Below are 25,721 nucleotides of genomic sequence, written 5' to 3'. Positions count from 1 at the left end.
ATATTCCGAACATTGCAAGTAAATATTTAATAAATTTTTAGGAAAGTTTCGGTGCTGTGGGGGTATTCTTAACATAAAAGTTTTCAACGTCACAGTTTGATTCAGATGTAAAATTTTCTGGTAATACTGTGTGAGATTAAAAATTTTACAACAAATAATAATTAAATTCGAAACTCAAAGAAATATTCAACATTTGCAAAATTTTCAATATTGCTTTCTCTGTGCAGTTCAGAGAAAATCGAATTTAAGCATAAAAAAATGTATTCCAAATTTATCAAAATCCAACTTAAATAAAATTTACCAGAATATTCACAGCATAATTTTGCTCAGGCTAACTCAAAAAAAGAAAAGCATTGGGCTATGGTTTTGTTATTAGTGTTTTTTAGCAAGATAAAAAAATAAAACATAATTTAAAATTAACAATGAGAATATATTCAAGTAATATTCGTGTAGATTTCACTGAAATGGTTATTTATTCATAATCTAAACGAAATAGTGAATAAAATAATCAAACTACAATTCCGAAACATAATTTTGCAACCAATACCTTATGTATTTAATTACAATGAAATACGCGACATCCAGTATCGTTGTAGTCTCGGAGTACAAACTAATTTTCTCTAAGTTTCATTCTCTAATAATTTTACTCGGATGTAAAGTGCCAAAAATTACAATTGACATAAAGATGCAATGAATTTTCTTTGCTTTGGAATATATTTATTGTTTATACTCCTGTCCTATTGGCCTTACGCACTTCGACAAGAGTCCCCGAGAAATACTTTTTGGATTAAGCATAACCATTCTATTTATGAAATTTTCTATATATTAACCTAATTTGCGTCTACAGTCGACTTTTATTAGGAGTACTCGCATACGCCTGGACCACCCGTCAATGGGTTTTCTCGCCAGAGAAGAGGGAAACTGTAGAAAACCTCTCTGAGTACAACCGGTTTATCGACAGTCGAGTTCTAATGGTGTGTACCGGACAATAATCGACGGTGCACATCATTATACCTCGACGTCAAACCTCCCGCTCAGATTGTCTCACGTGCCGGAAAAATACCAAGGGTACTTATACCCTCGGTCCTTAAACGACCGCCAAGCGAGGCATCTATCCGACTGAGCTAATCTGTCGGTGCTTTGGAATATATGAAATAAATTGAATCAAATGTTGATTAAAAATTACATGTAGTTCAGTTTGAATATCTGAGGAAGCCTGTCGTCGACGGGCGAAAGCTCATAAATAAAATATTTTAAATAAATAAGTAATTAATGCCTTTGCCAACTCTCCATGTTCAATGAAACAACAAAGAATGTCAAAAAGACCCCCATGTATTCTCTGAAGGTTAAAATTAAATAAAATCATCGTATATGTTTATTTTTCACCTTTGTTACTTATAGAAGTTTCTTCATACTTTTTTACAAAATAACATACCTAACCAGAAATTAAGCCAAATAGTTTTACTATTTAAATGCTTAAAGCTAGAGTTTGTTTAGTATTCAAATGTAGTTATTGATTGCTTTAATTGGTTGATTTGTGATAGGCGAGTGTAGGTGATGGTGGATAAGACAGTTGAACAATTAGTTATTCTCACTGTACAAATTTTATTTAAATAGAACACCTGACAATGCATTTCTGCCAAAGGTAGTTTAGATTCGAAGAAGGTAACATTAAAGTGCTAAGTAAAGAATACGTTTCTATCTTATGATTAAATATTTATTCAAAATGAAGATGACGCGTGAAATTCTGTAGATCATGCTTTTAATAATAACTCATATTGTTGGACCATCTGATACCAAAAATTACTATGGCGGTTTAATAAGGTATTTAAAGAAAGAGTCGAAACTGCATCAGGTAGTGTTCATCCTTAAAGATGAAGTAAATACCACAGAACCAGAAATTAATTCTCTTGTGAAGTCAATTATTAAACGATTTCCTTCCTTAAGTATCAGCATCAATAAAAAGCACGACTTACTATCAAAGAAATATTCGCAATCTCTTGGACGATCAAGAAGAACAACATTGTTTGCATTACAAAAAGATACGGACAATAGGAAATCGACAGACGAGTTATATAAAGCAATGAAAAACATTAGAGTGTCATCACACAGATCATCACTACCGAGATGTTTACTAGTACAGTTTAGCAACTTGAGTCTAGTGCAAGAACACAAATACTTGCAATCTTTGTGGAAACAGGATTTTTTAGATGTAACTATTTTGGCTGACGATCAAAGAGAGCATGTGTTGCTTGCTAATGAAAAACACAAATTACCAGTCTTAATGCGTCTAAATCCATTCACAGGGAAGTATTTTTCTCGTTCAGTCTCATCAACAATTCGTTGGTTTCCGAATAAATTGAAGAATTTGCATGGATACCCTATAAAGATTTTAAGTATTTCAAAGATGGCATTAAAAATTAGAAGATCATCTATGGCAAATACTGTTAACATTTTGGCACAAGTAATGAATTTCTCACCACAAATTATAATTGTAAAACATGTAGAGGAACCTTATCGCAGAGTGCAGTTACAAAAAAGTGGAGCTGAATTTTGGATGCATGTATTTCTCTCTAATGGTTTAGTGTTGAGGAAAGACAATATTATAAATACACGCATGTTTGAATATCACAATGTTAAAGCTGTAATTCCAAAAATTACAAAAGTTTCCAATGTTCTTGTTATTTCACAGGAATTTTTGTACATGCTTCTTGCAACAACCGTTTTAATTTGCTTGATTAAAGCGACAACCTGCATTTTGAGTTTTAATAAAAATATATGGGAAATCTTTAACATCAGTCGAGTAATAATGGGAATGTCTGTAGTACAGGAGCCAGAAAAGTTGGCTGAAAGAATAATCTTTGGAACTGTTATTATTGCTTGCATCGTTTACACCGGATACATTTTTTCTGTCATTTTGGATCTCTCTCTACTATCGGGAACAGAAATAACAACACTTGAAGAATTGGCTTCATCGTCGCTAATTCCAGTAATGAATCCTTTATTCAACAATTCAATGTTGAAAAGTCCTTTACCGTACATTCGAGAAATAGCAAAAAAGTCTGTTGCTTTTTCAGACCGAATACCTTCCAAGGACTGCTTAAAGCTTTTAATACAATATCAGAATATAAGTTGTATACTGTTTTTTTCTGAGTATTCAGTTAACAAATTTTTGTCTTACAATGAGAAAGGAAATTTTAAAATTTTGGAGGAACCTTTAGCTTTCTTTCATGCTGGGTGGATTTCAAGAATATCATCTCCGTATTTTGATCGACTTAATGAAGTTCTACTCAATGTTATCGATTGTGGTTTGATACAAAAGGTATCATATTCGAATTCTAAAGTACTCCAGAGAATGTCATCGTCTGAAGAAAGTGAAAAGGCCAAGATTCTGCTGATATCTATGTACCTACTGTCTGTTGGCTATGTTCTTTCTGTTGTTGCTTTTGTTCTTGAAATCATCATTAGTAGATATGGTAAAAAAATTTGTGCATTTTTGCGGTTATCTTAAGCATTGACATTTAATTTGGAGAAGAGATCAAACTAAATGAAGGAATTACTGATTCTGAGTGTATTATAGTGGATTGTGGTTTGAAAAATTGGAAAATATTAATTACTGTAAAATTTGTAATGTTGCACCTCTAATTATAATATGAGAGAAATGGATGGTAAGATTTTAATGATAAAAAGATTATGATATCCGGTACCATCAAACATGGTATGAACGTGTTGCGCGCATGGAAACATATAAGTGCAACACGTTCGTCCGAGGATGGCATCGATGACCTCAAGTATACATCTAAACGCATATATACTGTCCTTCTAGTCTGACGGAATTTTGAAAAGTCGTATCATTGCTTTTCAAAATAGTTTTAGTTCATGACATATGAAAAAAAAATTCGTACGTCACGACTAATAATATTTTATAGACACGCTATCAAATTAATATTGATTGTTCTGTGTGATTAAACATTTCAATGGCATCCGGGAAAAGTCCCTCCCCAAAAAGTGATTTCTTGCGTGTCTTTCTCATGTCTATGTGACAAGAGGTATGTAGCTGTGATTCGTGTGTATCTAAAAATCTCAAAGTTTAAAATATTTTTCTTGATATAAAAACACCAGGTTTTAAAACAACTCTATATGGGGCATTCCACGCCAAGTCGGACACCTTTTGACTTTTGCATCTCCGATTTTTTTCAAATATTTTTTTTCTTTTAGTGCTGGTTGAAAGGAACTTCCATGATTTTTTTCAAATTTTTTCATGAAGTAATTTAAGAGATCTGGGTTTTTGAAAAATCACGTTTTTTACATAAATTTTTTTTTTAAATGCTTATAACTCGGACAAAAATTGATCAAATTGGACGTTCGATATATGAAAATTTTTGTTTTTACACGTAGTTTTTGATAAAAATATTAAAAAAAAATTTTTTTTTAATTTACCAAAAAAATTTTAAATTTTAAAAATAAAATTTAATTTTTAAGAATGTATGTATCGATCGATTTTTTTTAAAATTTTTTGTAAGAAACTGGTACTAAATTAAGAATTTTTAATCCTTGTCTGATTGTGGGCAAACGATGGGATCTATTTATTTTGAAATTTTTAATTTTTGTAAAACGGTAGGTAGCCAAATGCCTAACTTGCAATTTGATCAAATCACTTTTTTAAACAGTAAGAAGGTTAAGTTCGGAGAGACTCAGTCTGAAAACAGTTTTGGTTTGAAAAATTTGCGTGATTTGGTCAAATGTCAAGTTACGCATTTGGCTACCTACCGTTTTCACTGCGTATACAAAAATTAAAAATTACAAAATAAATAGATCCCATCGTTTGCCCACAATCAGACAAGGATTAAAAATTCTTAATTTAGTACCAGTTTCTTACAAAAAATTTTGAAAAAAATCGATCGATACATACATTCTTAAAAATTAAATTTTATTTTTAAAATTTAAAATTTTTTTGGTAAATTAAAAAAAAATTTTTTTTAAATATTTTTATCAAAAACTACGTGTAAAAACAAAAATTTTCATATATCGAACGTCCAATTTGATCAATTTTTGTCCGAGTTATAAGCATTTAAAAAAAAAATTTATGTAAAAAACGTGATTTTTCAAAAACCCAGATCTCTTAAATTACTTCATGAAAAAATTTGAAAAAAATCATGGAAGTTCCTTTCAACCAGCACTAAAAGAAAAAAAATATTTGAAAAAAATCGGAGATGCAAAAGTCAACAGGTGTCCGACTTGGCGTGGAATGCCCCATATACTTGTCTCTTCTATTACTTACCTTATACATTTATTGTCCCATGTAGAAGGATTTCCGGAAGTGGTTGAGTCTTTTTGGAAGTTAATTTTTTTCGGAAGGTGCTTTTGGAAGTTGATTCTTTTTCTTGAAATTTTCCGTAAATTATACTTCCGGAAATGTATTTTCTTCCGTAAATAGGCGAGGCTTTGCAATCTTAATTGATGCAATTTTTTGGAAACATTATTCGAAAAGTAAGGGAGACTAGAGATAAATGTTAAATTGTCAAAACAGTTTAAATTCATTATCTTTCGAACGGAAATAGTTATTATTATTATTTAATACTAGCTGTCGTACCCGTCTTCGACGGGTTGTAGTTTCTGATAATACACTTAACAGTGTATCTACCAACCTAGAAAACCGGAAAATAGCCGGGAATTTGATTTGACAGGGAAAAAATAATAGTTAGTTACTATTGTCTATTTCATTAGGAAAATAATACCATTTGAAACAGTGACCGACTTTTTATTATCAAATTAGTTATTTTTAACTAATTCAAATGAAGAAAACAATATTTCTCAATTTGTAGTACTTTAATCAATATAATGTATTAAAATCAATCTAAAATTTCCTCCAGTTTTTTGAGTTATAGTACAGTCTAATTCGAACTAATTGTATAGCAAGTAGATCCAGTTTTTCTCTGTTACATTAAATTCCCTGATATTTTACGTCTTTTCTGGTTGGTAGACACCCTGTTAAATGTATTATTAAAAAAAAACCCGTCGAATAAACCAGGAAAAATTTGGACAAAGCCGGAAATTGTTTTAAACCAAAATAAACACCGTGTTTAACTTTTGTCTTTACATTGATCAAGATATCTCTAAAAGTTAAATCAGAGAGCCCACAAATACTACTGAATTAAGCTTCATAGCAATTGGTATCAATTATAATTTTTTCAATTTTTTGATATTCAAAACATTTTTATACTTACATCTTCGTTATAAGAAAGTATTTTTGAAAAATTATGCTAAAATGTGACTAAATAACATGTAATATTCAATTATATAAAGTTTAAAAGCTATCCATATTTTTATATTTCCATTTTAGTTATAAAGTATTATTTTTTGCAAAATTATGCTAAAATGTTAATAAATAACATGTAATACTCAACTATAGAAAGTTTAGAAGCAATCCATGAAAAAATATAAAATTTAGAAATTATTTGTGTTAAATAAATTCATTTATTAGAGTCAAGTATTTATTTAATTAATCCAATTAAGATTTATTTGATTTAACTAAATAAAATTATTTAAACGAAATAAATTCTTATTAGATCGAAATAAAAACTTTTTAAATAAGATATTATTTTTCAAATAATTATAATTACTTGAATCATATAACTTTTTTTAGTGTAGCTATAGTAAACTAAAAGTTATTAATGTGAACGAACATTATCTATATTAATAAAATCAGATTACTATCTGTACATTGCTCCAAACTTGAAAATTTTTATATATTTTTTCGTTTTGAGACATTAGAATTCTAAAAATGTAAAAAAAAATTTCTGTCTGTCTGTCTCTGTCTGTATTCAAAACTTTATTCGCGCATCAATTGAATACGGTTCAACCAATTAAAGTGAAATTTGGCAGTCTATTAGGTATTAACGTAACTTACAATAATAGCCTTATCCGATTAAAAAATATTAACTTGAACGAAAGTTATGACATTTTTCCAAAAAATTCGAAAAATCAAAAAAATGCAAATTTTTTATCTTTTGTAAAATGAATGCAAAACTATCCTTAGCTAACTTTTTTAGATAAATACAACCCATTTCTACAATAAAATTTTTAAAAAAGACGTATTTTGAAATTTTTTTTCGTTTTTTTAGATCAACTTTTTTCTAAGAAAATAGTGATTTTTAATCTTTAAGCAAGCTTTTCAGGAAAAATTATTAAAGTTTTTTATTTAAAGATCAGTATGTAAAGTAAGAAATTTGCTACATTAAACAAAAATAATTAAGCTAAATGCCATAAAAAAGAAGGAAAAATGTTGAATTTTAAGAAATTCGGTTTTTTGAATTTTTGCTAATTTTCCATAATTTTAGATTTTTTACCGAAGGGTGGAGACTATTGAATAAGTAAAGTATTTTTTAAGAGCACAAAAATAATAAAGCTAAATGCCATAAAAAGAAGGAAAAATGTTGAATTTTAAGAAATTCATTTTTTTGCATTTTCGCTATTTTTCCATAATTTTAGATTTTTTACCAAAGGGTGGAGATAACAAATTAGGTAAAGTATTTTTGAAGAGCCCAAAAATAATAAAGCCAAAAGCCATAAAAGAGAAGAAAAAATGTTGAATTTTAAGAAATTCGGTTTTTTGAATTTTTGCTAATTTTCCATAATTTTAGATTTTTTACCAAAGGGTGGAGACTATTAAATATAAGTAAAGTATTTTTGAAGAGTACAAAAATAATGAAGCTTAATGATATAAAAGAGAAGAAAAAAATGTTAAATTTTAAGAAATTCGGTTTCTCGAATTTTTGATAATTTTTGATTTTTTGCTAAAGGGTGGAGACTATTCAAATAGTATAATCATACTACCGAAATAGCTAATGGTAACTAATTATTAATTTTCTGGTGAAATTAAATTCCCGGGTATTTTTGATTTTCCAGATTGGTAGAAACATTGTTAAATGTATTGGTAGAAACTAAAACCCGTCGAAGACGGGTACGACAGCTAGTGCTATATATTTTCAAAATTTTTAAAATTCAAAATTAATCTTTTTAAATAATTATTGTCATCAATTTTACTTAAATTTGATACAGGGTTAATTTTAGTATTTTTTATTACAATTTAGTCATCAGAATGAAATTTGAGTTTTTCATTTTTTGATCATTAATTAATATAATATAATAGCAATTTTGAATTCTGTGCAATATACTGACAAAAGTCTCATATTAACTATATGGATATTGTTAATATTCTGACCTAATAGAATGCTTTTAAGAAAGTAAACTTATGATTTCAACAACAAATTTTTATTGTTGACCTAAGAAATACAACCGTATAAAAATTAATTACAAAAAAATTTCAATTTTTAAACTTTTAATTTTTAATTTTTCAATATTTAAATCTAACACTTTTTATTTGTTATTCAAAATTTTATTATTCTGACGATTGAATCTTAATAAGAAACACTAAAATTAACCCTGTACCAAGTTTAAGTACAATTCACTAAAGTATATGAAAAAACTAAAAATTTCGAATTTTCGAATTTTTGAAAAAATGGCATAACTTTCGTCCATATTAATATTTTTTAATCTACTATCGCTAGGATTTTAAGTTAGGCTAATGCCTAAAAGACTGCCAAGTTTCACTTCAAACGATCGAACCGTTTTTCCGTGATACGCGGTCGAAAATTTGCGGACATACATACACACATACACACATACACACATACACACATATACACATACACACATAATTTTCTTAATAGTATTTTCGCATTCCTTAGAGTGTAAAAAGAAGGAATATAATAGAAATTTTGAATTCTATGCAATGTACAGACAAAAGTCTGATTTTATTAATAAGGATTATGTGTATTTTTGTGGCTGTAAGTAAAATAAAGTGATATATATGTTAGGCTCAAAGACCGAAAACGCTCATTGAGCGAAAATATAGTCCACAACGCGTTGTGGCTCCTTCAAATTGTCCACAACGCGAAATTCGTGTTGTGGCATGGCAAAAAGTGCTCAAAACGTGTTGTGGTAATTTGAAAAGGGCCACAACGCGAAATTCGCTTTGTGGCTGCTACAATATTTGGCCACAACGCATTGTAGTAATTAAGAAATGCCACAATGCGTTCTGGAATCTTTTATATTTGCCATTACGCGTTTTGGTAATTTAGAAATGATAAGAAATAAATAACTGTAGTATTTTTTAAGCAAATAACATATAATTTTATTTACAAATAATTTAAACTATAAATACCCGAAATTAACTTTAAACATAATCATTTGTATTTTATTATTTTGTACTTTGATCTATATTTTTTCATTGTTTTATTTTTACTTGCTTAATTTATATAAAAATAATAAATAACGTACCGTGCTATTCTTTATCAATTCACTTAATTTCTCAAAAAATATTGCCTCTTTATTATCCATTATGAGTTATTGATATTATTGTTAAAATCCTGCACAGCTTTTTAAATTATATAAATGTCACAATAGGGTAAACGTACCAATTGTCGAGGATGGTTCCTGTTGTCGAGTAAACAAACTTTGAATTTTATTTAAACAGTGTAGCACATTGTAAATGAAAAAAAGTAATAAATATTAATTTTTTTATGCGTTATAAATGTGAAAAAAATATATTAATATTATATAAACAAACGAATCAGACATTTTAGACAATATTTTTTGGTTATTACCATGGTAACATCGACAAATGGAACACCCTCGGCAATTGGTACACTTACCCTATAAATATTACACAAAGACTACAAAAATTTTTAATTAAATCTACTTTAGCAATCACCGATGTGGAAATTTTACTACTGTAACTATTCATTGAATAAAGAAAAGTTCAAAGGTATTATAATCGTAGAGGCTAATGACATACTTATAATAGAAAATTGATTAATTAAGTATCAAATAATAAGACAGGTAATTAGTATACACCTTGTTTGCAAGCAACAAAATGTGTTATGATTTTTCTAAATTACCAAAACGCGTAATGGCAAATATAAAAGAATCCAGAACGCATTGTGGCATTTCTTAATTACCACAATGCGTTGTGGCCGAATATTGTAGCAGCCACAAAGCGAATTTCGCGTTGTGGCCCTTTTCAAATTACCACAACGCGTTTTGAGCACTTTTTGCCATGCCACAACACGAATTTCGCGTTGTGGACAATTTGAAGGAGCCACAACGCGTTGTGGACTATATTTTCGCTCAATGAGCGTTTTCGGTCTTTGAGCCCAACATATATATATGTAATAATAATAATAAATAAAAAAAAGTGAAAAAAAAAAAAAAAACTTTCACTTTTTTTTTTTTTTTTTTTTATTTTATTTATTTGTTTGTGTTATATTTTTTATATATTAAATAATAATTATAATTACACAGCATAATTATATCACTAATAAAACATCATCTTCTACAAATGTTAAATAATATTATCCTCATTCCTAACATATCCTTAAATTGTTTTTTGCATTTCCTTTATTTGAACGCTCAAAAATTTTTAAATTATATTTTAATACTTATCTGAAAAAATATATCTACCTATTATTTTAGTGCAATATTATATTTAATATATATGGAAAAAATAGTATTAATATACAACCGTAAGTTCGCACGAAGTATTAACTAAAAATTTTTTTTTAATAATATCCGACCACTATTCCCAACAAATTCTGCAGGAAATTCGGGTGAATTCCTAACGAATTTTTTGTAAAAATTTTACTAGGAATCCAGTAGTTATTCCGCACGAAATAATTGATTGACAAAGTCTTTCTTATCCTTATTTAGAAACGAGTAGATATGCAAATTAGGTAAAGTAAGACATTCTTATGCATTTTGTTTTAGAAAAAGAAAGAAATTCATGGTTAAATTTGAAGAGAGATAGTCTTATGTTCTTATGTCAGTTTTATTGAAAGACGAAGTAAAGAACAGTAAAATTTTCAGATGAAGATATTCTTATGGCAGTTGTAATTGTCTAGAAATAGACAAACAATGTTAAACAAAGAAGTTGTTATAAATTATGTTTAATACGTTAGAAAATATGATGTTATTATTTAGAAAATGAGGCTTCGGAGATAAATTTAAATTTTTACTCGCATTGATAATACTATTTTAATTAATAATTTAAATAACTTTTTAAATCTTATTTTAAACAAATATAAGTTAAAAATAAACGTTAGATTCTGAACTTTAATTTGATAAATATTATAAATATGTTAAAATTATTTAATTACGTTAAACATAATTATAAAATATACATATGCTATTTAACCAAAACTCGAAGACAAAATTAAATACGTTTTTTAACTATAAAGAACTTTAAATATAAGCATTAGAAGATTATGTAGAGATAGATAAATCTTCGTAGATAATAGATAACTTTATCGAAAAATTGGAGACAAGTAAATTGATCCCTTTCAGAAGAAAAATCACCCATATATAAAGTAAAAATGAAATCATTTTTTTAAGTTTTTGAAATTAATGAATAATTTTTAATTTTATCTATTTTTCCAATTACTAATAAATTAATTATCCAAAATAATATAATAAAAAAATATAATAAATTTTAGAGATAATTTAATTTTTCAAAATTGAATATGGTCCAATATGGTGGACACGGTTTTAAAAAATTAATCTGATTTGTTTGAAAGTCTTTACTTGGGGGTTTTCGTGGCTGCTGATTACGAATCGAAAATCGGATTTAAAAAATCCAAAATGGCGGATCCAGTACGGTAGATGAGGTTTCAAGAAATTAATCAGATGGCAAATGGCTGCCTTTGTCTATGTGTTACTTACGTTACTTTTTATTCCTTATGCACAAAAGTGTCGATTTCAGATAGCAGGCGACAGGTAGTAAAAGTAATTTACTTCTTGTAGAAGATAGCGTTCATTTTCTTCCATGAGCAAAAATAACATATGGGAACAGCTGTTGTTGTTGCCCATGTAAAAAAATGTCCACAATTTTTATACAGTCAAACAAATGAATGACTTTACTCCCTGTCGCCAAAAGCGCAATTGTTGTGCATGTGAGATAAATACTTTCGGCAAACTTTTTCTACCTTTTTTAGAGGCGTAATTCTACCAACTAAACCATCTACTATGTCTAATCTGAAAGTCTTTAATGTCATCGTTTTTTTCCAAATTGAACATAAATAACATAAGCTTAGTAGATGCCAAAAATGCTTGATTTCCTATTGATTTGATAAGTAGATTTAAGCTGATCAGCTTTATCTACATATCCCATGTGCTGATTGTACTCCGACATCATGACTGAGCAAGGTACCGGGATTCGTGAACCATCCTTTAATTTTCGATTTACTGTCTGTGGTTCAGAAGGATCATGGAAGTTAGATAGTGTAGTAAGTACGATATTCCATCTCTCCGCGGACAATTTTTTATCAAGCAATTGTTTTTTTGGTAAGCCAACTCGGTTTGGTTGAACAGTACCACAAGCTAAGATTCCATCTGCTTTTAAGGAAATCTTTAACTCGATGCTCGTGAAAAAGTTATCGAAGTAAACTTTATGGAACTTGAAAACCATTACTATCGATTAAGATATCATACAACCCTAACACCTAGATATTTCTCTTTGACATTTGTTGAATTACCTGTGTATAATTGGAATTCACATACGTAAATTGAACTATCAGCACGAACCCTAATTTTGTAACCTATTTTAATTGGCTTAGTGGCATTATACTGTTTCATTATGTTCCTAGCTTCCTTTATAATTTATCATCGACTCATCTACTGACTGATGTTGATTTGTCTTGAAAAAGTTCTTAAAATTTTCATTTAGTTTTTCTATTTTTAGCCTTATTTTATACAGTTTATCGTAACCGGCTTTACCTTTTTTTGGTTCTTTGGTATTAAAGTTATGAGATTACTGGTGTATGGGTCGTTTAGTTGGGAATTCATAGACCAATAATCCTTAAAAGACCGGAGTCACTTTACGTGCATTATAGTATATTAATACCAATAAACGTAAGCATTTCAGCTTTGGATACTGGATCTAAAGTACTCTGTTTTTGATCGAGATCAGATAATCGAGATAAAGATTAGTTTGATTTACTAAAATGTCAATTATCTCTGTTGTAAAAAAAACAATGAAAAATATCAAGTGGAGAAGTAACTGACTCAGGTACATTAGGTCCTGATAATACGATGTAAAAGGTACATCTTCGCTTGATCTGCTTTCATTTTCCCATATGCCATCTAACTTCTCTGAACGATTCTTCAAAGTTTCATCACCTTCAATATCAGAGTTTTCGGTTGTTTGCGAAATTAATAAAATTTTACAAAAATTTTAAAAGTTATAATGTATATACCGAGCGGAGTTTATTTTTTTCAAATTTTTATACACAGTATAACCTTTGACATCTTTGTGAAATTTAATTAATTTCTTAAATTCCCCTAAATTGCCGATTATAATGTTTACAGGGAATGAAATAAGAATTTTTAAGCTTTAATAAGTAGGAAAAATAATTGTTGTTAAATAAAAAACAATATAAAGAGAATTGTTTGTGAGTGCGTAAAATTTATTTTTGGTGTTTGTGATCGATCTTTCTACGATTCATTCCCAAAAAGAAACACTGCCTTAACATTACAAATATTGCCTTAATATTGTCAGCATAAAAGCTGTGTGATAATAAATATTTAACGATAATTTTCAAGTAATCTTTTATTCAAATTGAATAAGTTTTTGGAAAAAAAACCAATTTTCTTTAGTTTACATAGATGTTACTCAGTAAAACGATACAATTGTAATAAAATCAGTCATCTAAAGCCTTAATAAGTTCACTAAAATCAGAAACAAACCATAACGATCGGGATTTAACGAAATCCCTGACAATATTTCCACCAAATCCTGTAATAAAAACAATGAGTTTTATTATTTTATAAGCATAAGATAAAAAAATAAAAGCATAAAATAAAAATAAATAAGCATAAAATAAAAAAATTGAAATTCGTGTTTGTTAGCCCGTCAAGTCTAGCCTTATACTACTTCGTGACTGATTTTAAATTTAAAAGTTCTTAGTCCTCCAGAAACTTAAAATTTTTTCTGTGTTGGGCGTTTCATGTTCTAAACACGAATATAGAACATTCAAATATTATTTGCCAGAGATGAATTATTCTAAAAACATTTTGAAAACGCTCCAAAAACAAAAATGTTTCATTTTATCAATAGGATTGTCATTGACTTTTCAACCTCAAAGTGATACTATGACAAGAATATTAATTCTTTTAATACGTTTAAAAAATAATTGTTTACCAATAAATGCATCAGCTGGTGGACAAGCTTCTAAATCGGTTGCTCCGTCCCCTATATGAACTACTGTTTCAAGTCCTCTTTCCTCTTTAAGGCGTCTTATCACTTCTGCTTTTCCGCCACTTTTTGAAGTAGGTTCATTTTTATCAAATCCTGCGTATTCACCTGCAAAGACACAATCCTATATTATATATAAGTACGCAGTTCTAATGAAAAGGACAATAGTTCTTTTCGTATCAAGGGCGCAAAATATAGGTGATTACGACGATGGCGAGATTAAGGAACCACCGAGGGAGCGGAAGTGTTGTCGACGTCCCGAAATCTCGTCTGAGTCGTAATCACCTTTGCGCCCATTTTGCGAACATAATTTTTTGTTCTAACTGCATGGAAAGAATGGCATTGAGGGCACCAGCAGTGATTTTTTTTAATGGTGAAAGAAATTATTCTTCAATTAAGTGTTAATGAGGATGGTGACTCAAATAAAAATGTTAAGAATTTTTTGAAATTTGGAAAAACTCGTTGTTAAGAATGTCTGAATTATAGAACAATTTTTTTTTAAATTTTTTACTGTCCCGTTTTTGAGAATTTAATTGTTGAAATTGCATGTTTTTATATGGGCTCTTATGGGGAGTGTTATGTGAAGTGCACTATTTTGATAATAACTTCTGTAAAAAAGTTAAACTTTTTTTAAAAATCATACTCTTTTAAAGTTTAATACTTTTGGAATAATTTTAAAAAAATAATTGAGTAAACCGACTGTCCTGATTTTTAGAAATAACATTAAAACTGACGTAAAATTACAGATTTTCTAACCTCTCTAACATAATACACAGAAACGTGGCAACGTCGCAATGCAATGATAAACAAATGAAATCTTATTCAGTGTTACCAACACTGTTTCTAGCATGCATATGGAATGCGCTGTTGTCACGATCTCCATGCTCATAAAATTTTTTTACAAAATTTTTTTTACGTAATTAAATAATTATTTTTTAAAATATTTTTTAAGAATAATGAATTGGAATGATTAAAAATACTATTTTTTATATCTAATATATTAAGTATTGCATATTTCACTTATAAAATATATATTAAAACAGTTGGTATTTGCAGTTTTAATCCCATATAAAAGCATGTGAATTCCCCTCTCGCCGCCTGCCCCGAAAAGACAGTCACCATCCTCCTTAACTGATTTTTATGTAATCAAGATGAGTTTTGACATTTTTAAGCGAGTGCGGGCCCAAGATACTTTTCCGACCGCTCAGAGATAGGGTAAGCGGGTGAGAATGTGTTACTTTGCGCCCGCTCTAAGTAAGCAGGGAAACGGAGGCACTGAGCTCGGCGACTAAACCAACACAGTATTATTTTCTAAACTTTGCGGGTACATAGTACCTCACATGAAATCAGTTTGTGTGAATATCTGATAACGATTATAGAAAACAGCTATTTTTAACTGAAATATTTCCCAAAATTGTTTCTATTCCTTAATTACTTATTTTTAGTTAAAAATTTGTGCATTAAAGAAGCTAAAAATTTTAAGTATGTATACATTTAGAATCTATGTTTTAGAGCTTCAGACGGCTCTGAATGTTATTGTGACCTTGCTTCAATGACTCTTGCTGCAATTGATCACAGGACATTCAAGTCCATTACAGCGAGAGTTTAGTGTAATCAAGAAGAGTTTACCAACCTGTGAAATAAAATTGTAGACTATTAGCGCAAATGTTTTTAGTAGGAATGTTTAGTATATCAGCTACTGGTCGAATTAGGCAACGAAAACCTCCAGAGACTAGAAATACTTCCTTCTGCCGTAAATGCAATGCGGCTATCAGATGTCTAAAAAGTTTATTGTGATTATTATTTTAATAGAATTTATTTTAGGGTCCAGTCCCATGTAAGCAGAAAGCGTAAAACCGAAAACAGAATTTTATTTTATTTTTTTATGTAATTCTGTCTTCGGTTTTACCTTTCTGCTCCCTTAAGCTGAGTCTCCAATAGGTGCCGATGTAGGTGCAAGTGCCAGTGCCAATCCCCAATACATTTTAAATGGGTTTGGCACTGGCACTTGCACATGCATATTGGCACCTATTGCGGAGACTCAGCTTTAGAATACAACCTCATATGAGCAAAAAGCGGAAATCCAAAAGCAAAAAATCGTATGTGTAAGATAGATTGATTCTTAGATCCTTAGATCCACTCTATAAGGGTGCAGTCCCATGACAGCGTTTTGCGGTGCGTTTTGTAACTAAGCAATGAGTGCATATTTGCACTCATGCAATTATATTTTCATAGCGAACCTCTCTCACACTCATGGCCTAGTTATAAAACGCTGCCATAGGACTCTATACCCTCAAGAAATTCTGCTTTTAGTTTAAAGCTTTCTGCTGAAATTGGAAAACACTCATACATTAATAATAAAGTTTAGTTGTATTTATCATAGAGGTATAAGAATAGAGAGCACTTTTGTCCATGTAATTCTCATGCGAGACTGCGTCAACTCGGTAGAAAGAGACAAGTAGTTTCTTTCGTCCCCTCTTCTTTTTCGCGTACTCTATTCTTATATATCTATGATAGAGTAATCCGCTAAAATGAAGATTACTTTTTTTGCATATTTAATGACTGAAATAGTTCTATATAAAATTATTTTTACCTTATTCCTGGTGTGAGTTTTGGAGGGTGTGTTTCCAAGAATTTTTCTATTAGAGCCTTAGTAGGTTTTATAATATCTAACCTTACTTTTAAAGATTGGTCAAATGTCATGCATCCTTGCATTGCTTGATTCGTTCTGTAAATTGCAAAAATTTATAATTATTTATTCGTATTCAATCTATTTAATTTATTACATACAAGTTAACTTATCAATATTTCGTAGGATTAGTGGTAAAACTGTTTCAGGTTACTTTTATAAATCGTACCATTTCATATATAGGGGTGTAGGGGAATAGGTTTGGTTGTGGGTACCTTTTGGTTTTTGACTGATAACTTGTGCCCAAGTAGATATTCAGCGAACATATGCATATGTATTTAAAGCTATGGACCTTAGTTAACTACTGGTGAAAAAACTCAATTGATTCCGTAGACTAGAAAAATTTTATTGAAAATTTAATATAATGATCATTAATCTTAAAAAGAAAATTTTTGTATTGGATCACAAAATATAATATATTTACTGTGCAAATACGCATTGAACTTATCATTTCGATTTGTGGTACATTTAAAAATGTTTAAAGATACTTTTATGTTATTTTCAACGTGTCAAAAAATTAATTTATACATAGTAAAAAGCAAAGATGTCCGATCACTTTTGTATTGGACTTTTTGTATTCTCATAAAAAACTAAGTGCGGTCATAACGCACCCATGATATTTATCACATTTGATAAATCTCATTTCTGTCAAAAGTTTATAAAAATAAAGAAAGGGGGAAAGAAGAATATATCTAATACCTTACAGAGAAATGACATTAATTAAAAAGAATTTATTTTTTATTGAACACATAAAACAAAAATGAAAATGTTTCTGTGAATATTTTATTTTAAAAAATATTATAAAAAATAAAGAAATTAAAAAAATTTTTCTACATTCTCGTTTTCTCTCGTCTTTTTCAGCTTTTTTATAGAAGTATTGTAAAAAATTTGACGTGTTTACACATTACGGAAAAATGACTTGACGATTAAGGTGAGACTTGGTAGTCTTTCAGGTATTAGTCGCTGGTTTAAAATTTTAGCCATATTGGAATAAAAAATGTTAAGCTAAACAATAGTTACAGTTTATTTTCAAATAATCAAAAATGCAATTTTTTTTCTTGCATTAAAAAATATTTTTGTTTCAAATAACTGATTACTTGTTTTGTTTATTATCAAATATCAAATGCTGAAATGCTCCTATATTATGTCTTCATTCTTGGTTCGAGTGCTCATTAAAAAAAAACTGAAAAATGAATTAAATTTCAACTTTTAGTTGAAAAAGAGTGTATTTACTAAATATTATGTATAAAAAAATATAATTTATATAAAATATTTATAATTTCTTATATTTTGTTTAAGAAATCTATTAAATGCAACGTAAACCATAAAAGATTTTAGTATACATATATCTATCATATTTTATATAATTATATTAATCGTAACTATATTTTCAGAATAAAACTTTGCCATTTAAAAAAATTCTCATCGAGAATTCTCGTCTCTCGTGACACCTCTCTCGTCTTGTATCGTTTTAGCGATAATTAAAAAAATACTGTCTCGTCTCGAGTCAAAGTTCTCTCGTCTCCTCTCGCCATTATCGCGGCAACACTAGTGTAAGGCGACCGCGCTTCAATTAGTTTATAATGAAAATTCCTACTAATAGGGTGCGCTTTAAGAATTAAAGGTCAAGAGTTCTAAACTGAAGAATTAATTTGTCTTAAACCTTTCGTGAATAATTTAGGGATACATTTTTTCTGGTTAATTTACATTATTTATGTCATTATGTGAAATTAGAGCAAAGTAATTTTAAATTTGCAACACGTTTAAATAATTATTAAATCTCAAATATAACTTTCTAACAAGGCTTTTGATCAGTTAGTCCTGACGCAACATTGCCTCGCAATGTTAAAAAAATATTATAATATAATAATATATAGTAATAAAATATATATTATTGTATAATTAATATTTTCTATATATTATAACATATTGGCAATATTACGCCAACATTGCCAGGCAATGTTCCTACTAGGCGGACATAACTAATGTTGAGTCAATGTTGCCTCCATATTATAAAATAAAGTCAATATCTTTAAAAAAAATTGCTTTGTTACTTGTCTAAGTTTTTAAAAAATAGAAATTTTAAAAGAATTCTTTTAGTTATTACTTAACTGCCCCTTTAATAAAATTATATAATATGTAATAATACTACAATAGTTTTTATACATTATGAAATTCATTCAAGAACTGTTTAATTAAAATATTTAATTTATTCTTTAATTGTAAATATATTATTAAATATTTAATAGTAACAAATTATGTTATCAGTAGATATCTTCAACTTACAAACCAGTAACTTCATCCCCTTTTCCGCAAAATTTTGCCAGTTCGTCAATTCCTTCTTCTTGAATAACAGTTGAATCGACATCGAAGGTAACCGCATCTGCGATTTTCCATATTTCTTTTATTTCATTCAAAGTCGACATTCTAATTAATAACTTTTATTCTACGATAATAAATGTGGGTTTAAGGATTCGTAAAAGCAATAGATACAATATATAGGAAACAGATTTGATAAATTAAAAATTTTTATCTTAAAATTTCTTATTGAAATATAGATTATATTTTGATTCTTAGATAACCCTATTATCGTAAAAAGGCCTACTTAGTTACCACACACATAGAATGTACATATTTAAATGTAGAAGTTTATTAATGCAGATAAAACTGTAAAAGTTAAGAGAGTTCTTAATTTTTTTATATTAAATAAATATTGTTAGCTTTCATGACATACATACCTTTTTTAATGTGATTATGTGGATTGCTGACAGTAAAGAGTAACACCGTATACTACAAGCAACACCAATTACTATCACATTTTTTAAATTAAAATATCTATTCATAAATAAGCACTTCCTATATCACGAGTTGACTAACACTGCTCGTCAGTAACTGTACTGCTTATTTTCAATGAAATACTTGGAGCCAGAGCCAGTTCTTCATATGATAGGGTGCTCAACTTCCTAATTTTTTTTTCTCTAAAAAAGTTAAACCAAACATAATGTAAATTTCTAGGTATGACATGAGACAGTTAGAAATATTATTATGAAAGCAAAACAATTTGGAGAAAGCGGAAGATTCTTTTTCTTTTCTGCTAGATGGTGGACAGTAAGGATAAAAGTACTAATGTAAAAAATTATAATCCGATTTAGTGTTAACCGGCAATGTAGATTAGCACCAAGTGTAGGATATTCCACCAACACAGAATATCCAGAGAATATCCCGGGATATCCCAGAATATCCAGCAGATATCCCAACATCATTTCATTGTGATATATTTATGAGTGTACTTAGACCATCACCAGAATATTCTGAGGACATCAATTGGATATCCCTAGGAAACTCGAAGGATTTCTACAAAATAGGCTCAGTTACTTTCGGGATATTCAGAAACCCAGGAATATCCATAGGATGTTCAAAGATACACATAAAATATTCGAAAGATAAACCGAGGATATTTTAGAGATATCCAAAAGATGTTTTGCGAATATATCTACAAGATATGAAATAAACATCTTATCCAAGAATATCCATACTATGCCAAACCAACCATATATCTGTAAACTGTCCGAAAACAATATCGTGGACATTACGTGATATATCAGGATATCCAGCGATATACCCATGGGCACAGGAAGGCAGATATCAAATAAGAAACTATTGGGATCCTGTTATATTAAAACTTACAAGTTTTATTTAAAATTTTTTTAAGCAATTCCCATGTGATTTCTGATCCTAATTGTTTATAAGAATTTACAAAATGTCTTTTTAACCCGGCGAGGGTAAAGTTCAAATTTGTAACTGACTTGTTAACTAACCAACTTACTAACCTATTAAATAAATTACTAATTAGCCAATTTACTTAACTTAGTTACTAACTAACTACTTCACTTAGTTACGAACTAACTTAGTTACTTAATACCCCCAATGGGAAATGCCAGTGTAGTGCCGATGTTCACCACTGGCTTAGTACTCAGACGATTGTTCAGCGTAGTCTAGCCGAGCCTCGACAATTAGTGCTGGCGCAGTACAGAATTTTTGTTTCGCCAAAGCTTGGACAAGCCACGGCGGCAAGTGCTGGCTGAGTATAGAAAAATTGTTCACAACGCTCTTTGCCAACATTGCTTTTTTGACATAAACTTGAAAAAAATTATAAAAAAAGTTTATGAATGTTTATAAATATAAATTTATTGAAAAAAATTAATATTTTACTTTTCAGTTGTTCATTTTTTATTCTTATTAAATTTAATAATAACAATTTAACACAATTGTCTAATTTTGTAAATAATAAATTATTTAAACAAATTAAAATTATAAACAAAATTTAAACTTTAATCTCAATAATAATTTGGTTCCTATTAAAATACTATTATACTTCTTGCTATGAATAAAAAATTATTAAAAAATTACCACGTAATTTAAGAATTACGTAAAATGTTAAATGCAATAAGTAAAGTAATTTAATTTAATTATTAAACATTTATTTTAATTTATTATTTCTAACGTATCCCTAGTTTTTTCTCATCTTTGACTCAATAATTGCTTGTCTGAATGATACTGAGATATTAATACTTTACTGTACACATGTGTCGTTAGCATAGTGGTTAGAGCGTTAGTCTGTTAGTCCATAGGTCGTAGGTTCGATTCCCCTCGTCAGCAATTTTGTTTATTTTCATAGGTTTGCGATATTTCTAGATTTCAATCGTTAGGTACTAAAATATGAAAATCTAATGCACACTTACTGTAATTGTTTATTATTTAATTTTTAAATGTTATAAACAATTTTTTTCTACTTCATTTACTATATCCATTGTTAGTCTCCATCTTTAATACAATTTCTTTAAGAAGAGAAATATTTCATGAATAATAACTATTTATTAATATTATTTACCATTTTGTTGTTAAATTATTTATAATTATGAATTTACGACTTATTAATAACAATACGGCATTTATTGCGGCAATATTCTCAGCCAGCACTGGTCCAGTGCTGTCTGTCAGCACTGACAGACAGTACTTCGGCAGCGCCAGACGGCGTTATCATCCCAGTGCCATGCCAGTGCTGGCTCTCAGCCTTGCCGCCAGTGCTGCCAGTGCTGGCGCAGTACTACGCCAGTTGTAAATTTCCCATTGGGCCTTACCAAGTTAGTTAGTAATTAAATTAGTTAGTCAGTTATAAAGTTAGTTAGTAACTAAGTTAAGTATATGTTATAGTTAGTAAGTTAATTATTAATTAAGTTAGTTAATAAATTAGTTAGTAAGTTAGTCAGTAATTTAGTTAGTAAGTTAATAAGTAAGTTAATAACTTAAGTTAGTTAGTAAATTAATAAATTTGTTAGTAGGTTAATTAGTAATTAAGTTTGTAAGTTCAGGCTTCGCACACACCTACTAAAACCTACTATTTACTACTTTTTTACGTTATGCAACTATTTGGGTACTTTTTTTAAATTTCAGCCACTAAAAAGCTACTATTTTTGTTTTTTTTTTAAGAATTTCCACAACTTTAAATTCATTAGTACTAGAAATCAAAAAACTGTTCTAAAAAATTATAATCAAATTCTTAAAAAAGGTTCAATTATTTTCAAAAAAATATTCAAAATTCAATTATTTTCAATATCTAGTACTAGTATTTTCATAAAATTCCACAAAAGAATTCAATTACTAATAAAATTCTTCAAAACATTCAAATTCAACAGCTTATAAGAATATTATTAGAAAAAAGTAGGCAGGTATAGATCACTCCGAGTCTTCGATTCGGAGTAATTATTATTATTAAAGTAAGTAAGTGTTATTAGAAAACAGGAAAATATAGATTACTCCGAGTCGAAGACTCAGAGTGATCTATATATCTTCCTCTTTTCAAATAATTTAAATTTCCATAAAATTTTTCAAAAATAATTAAATTATTTACAAAAATTTTAATAAAATCCTTCATAAGAATTCAATTATTCTGACAAGTAGTAATAAAAATTTCACATGAATTCAATTATTTAAAAAATGAAATAAAATTCATTCTAATAATTCAATTATTTTCATTAAGAATAAAATTTTTCACAGGATTTCAATTATTTTAAATACATTTTAAATAAATTCCTCGAAAAATGTAATTATTTCCAAAGAAATTGTTGCAAGAATTCAATTACATTTCACAAATAATGAAATTCTTCCCTAAAATACAAATATTTTCAAAATCTACTAGTTTAATAAAATTTCTTAAAAGCATTGAATAATTTTTTTAAAAAATGTAATAAAATACATTGCAAGAATTCAATTATTACCATAAATAATAAAATTTTTCACAGGATTTCAATTATTTAAAAAAATTGATAAAATTCATTCAAAATTCAATTATTTTCATAAATAATAAGTTTTCCACATGAATTCAATTAATTTTAAATAGCATTTTCAAAAAAAAATTCGAAAAAATCAATTATTTAACAAAATTTTTATACAATTCTTCACAATAATTCAATTCAACGTCAATTCAATGATTTTCAATACCAACTATTTTCATAAAATTGTTAAACAGAATTCAATTATTTAAAAAAAATTTTGTAAAAATCTTCGTAAGAATTCAATTATTCTTTTCATGAATCATAAAAATTTCTCAGGAATTCAATTATTTAAATTAGAATTTGCGGCTTCACAGTGCCCCTAAAAAGTATTTTAGGGGAAATAGGGGACTGAAAATTAAAAAATAGGGGACTTTTAGGGGACCATAAAAATTGGTTAAATAAAGATAAAAATATATTTTATTTATACAGGGTTGCCACAAAAATTTAACTTCATTTTTCCCTGATTTCCAAACACAACTTTGGCTTTTTCCCTGACCCTAAACCTAAAGAATATTCTGATTCACTCTAAAAATTATATTAAATTTATTTACAAATTACTTCAAAAGTAAAATTATTCAAAAACATCAATAGCTTTATTTAAAATAAATATTTAATCATTTTTTTTTCTTTGGAATTAAGGTGTTCAAAAAAATCAAATTCAAATTGAACAACTCATAAGAATATTATTATAAAACTTTGTTTTATAATAATTAAAGATGACCGACTGACATAATCATTTATTTTATTATTATAAAAATATTGTTACTGTAATTTCTTCAAAATTATTTGTATCATTTAAATTCAATTAACATTTTCTAGAATTTTTAACTAAAATTCTACCTACTTTAAATCAATAACATCAATTATTATTTAATTAAATTTTTTGAAAAAAATTAATTCTACAGAATTGTTAGTTAAAGGTACGAAAAATAATAATTTAAATCTACGAGAAATCAATTATTTAAATACAAAAATAAATAATATTAAATGTTTCTTAAAATTTAATTTTTACGAAGAATTGTATTAACAAGTTTAATTTTTGAAAACAATTGAATTCATGAGAAGAATTTTATTAAAATTTTTGAAAATAATTAACTTTTTGAGAAGAATTTTAAAAAAATTTTTGACAATAACTTTATTTTTGAGAATAAATTCCCTATCTATTTATAAAGATAATTTAATTCTTGACGAGAATTTTTAAAAAAATTTTAAATTAATTTAATTTTTGCAAAGTATTTAATTACTTTTCAAAAGAATTGAATTCTTGTGATGAATTTTGATATTTATGATAATATAATAATGAATTTTGGAAAAGAATTTTATTAAAATTCCTTTATAGAATAATTGATTTTATGGGAAGAATTTATGCGATTTTGTTGTTTAACAAGCTAATTGAATTCTTTTGCAAAATTATGTACTTAAAAATTTTTTTTAAAATAATTGATTATCTGCGACGAATTAAATGTTATTTATGAAAATATTTGAATTATTGCAACGAATTTTATTGTTTTATTGAATAATTGAATGTTTCTTAAAATTGAATACTTTCCTCAAGTTTTAATAAAATTTTTAATAATAATTGCATTTTTCAAGGAATTTATTTAAAATTGTATTAAAAATATTTGAAATTCAGCGATGAAATTAATTGAATTCGTAAATGAAATTTTATTATTTATGAAAATAATTGAATATTTTCGTAGAATTGTTTCAACAAGTTTTTTTATAAATAATTAAATCTGTTGATAAATTCTATGAAAATAGTAAGTATTGAAAATTATTGAATTGCAAAAAACTTTGAAAATAATTGAAGTGTTGCAAAGATTTTGATAAATTTTTGAAAATAATTGACTTTTTGGCGTAAAATTTTGCTATTTGTAAAGTTAATTGAATTCTTGACGAGATAATCGTGAGAATTTTTTAAAATAATTGAATTTCTTCGAAGAATTTAATTACTTTTGAAAATAATTGAATTCTTGGGATGAATATTGTAAGTTATGAAAATAATTGAATTTTGTAAAGAATTTTATTAAAATTCCTAAAAATTATTGAATTTCTGTGAAGAATTTTGTTATTTATCAAGATAATTGCATTAAAACTTTTGTAATAATTAAATAATATTAAAAAATTCATTCTTGTCAGAAATAGAAAAATTTTTTGAAGGTTTTGTATTAGAATTAGTGTTAGTTACATATAGTTTACGAAGCTAAATTTGGTGTGAATTCATCATTAAAAGATAAAAGAAAAAAATAGGGGAAATTTAGGGAAAATTTTTAAAATAGGGTACGTTTAGGGGCCAAAATTAAAAAAAGGGGACTTTTAGGGAAATAGGGGACAGACTGTGAAGCCTGAATTTGTATAAAATTAGTCGAAAGTCGTAATTAAGTTTGTA

At 27.8% G+C, this 25,721-nt stretch overlaps 1 protein-coding gene across 4 annotated transcripts; it reads right to left on the bottom strand.

Moving 5' to 3' along the window:
* Window positions 1–13,648: 13,648 nt before the first annotated feature.
* LOC122512034 (phosphoserine phosphatase) lies at window positions 13,649–19,912 on the bottom strand. 4 transcript variants are annotated; one of them, XM_043627642.1, is made up of 7 exons: window positions 19,736–19,912; window positions 19,618–19,664; window positions 19,284–19,380; window positions 16,902–17,036; window positions 15,942–16,087; window positions 14,255–14,416; window positions 13,649–13,849 (listed from the first exon to the last, which is right to left on the bottom strand). In XM_043627642.1, exons 2-7 carry the CDS (start codon window positions 19,628–19,630, stop codon window positions 13,755–13,757), a joined length of 648 nt encoding a protein of 215 aa, XP_043483577.1. In that variant the 5' UTR covers window positions 19,631–19,664; window positions 19,736–19,912; the 3' UTR covers window positions 13,649–13,754. The 4 variants fall into 4 exon arrangements, with proteins under 4 accessions (XP_043483577.1, XP_043483578.1, XP_043483576.1 ...); XM_043627643.1 differs by lacking the exon at window positions 19,618–19,664 and having other exon boundaries at window positions 19,736–19,910; XM_043627641.1 differs by lacking the exons at window positions 19,618–19,664; window positions 19,736–19,912 and having other exon boundaries at window positions 19,284–19,604.
* Window positions 19,913–25,721: the final 5,809 nt, after the last annotated feature.

Source organism: Leptopilina heterotoma, unplaced genomic scaffold (genome assembly GCF_015476425.1).
Source record: "Leptopilina heterotoma isolate Lh14 unplaced genomic scaffold, ASM1547642v1 Lhet_92, whole genome shotgun sequence".
Classification (NCBI taxonomy): Eukaryota; Metazoa; Arthropoda; class Insecta; order Hymenoptera; family Figitidae; genus Leptopilina; species Leptopilina heterotoma.
This window is presented reverse-complemented; position numbering and strand designations above follow the sequence as displayed.

Excerpts from the sequence above, each read along its gene's own strand:
- LOC122512034 (XM_043627641.1), bottom strand. The coding sequence starts at position 19,423 with ATGTCGACTTTGAATGAAATAAAAGAAATATGGAAAATCGCAGATGCG. Across the intron at positions 17,037-19,283 it reads GGGGATGAAGTTACTGGTTT|AACGAATCAAGCAATGCAAG; the intron begins GTAAGTTGAAGA and ends TGCAATTTACAG. Across the intron at positions 13,850-14,254 it reads ACCAGCTGATGCATTTATTG|GATTTGGTGGAAATATTGTC; the intron begins GTAAACAATTAT and ends TTTTTATTACAG.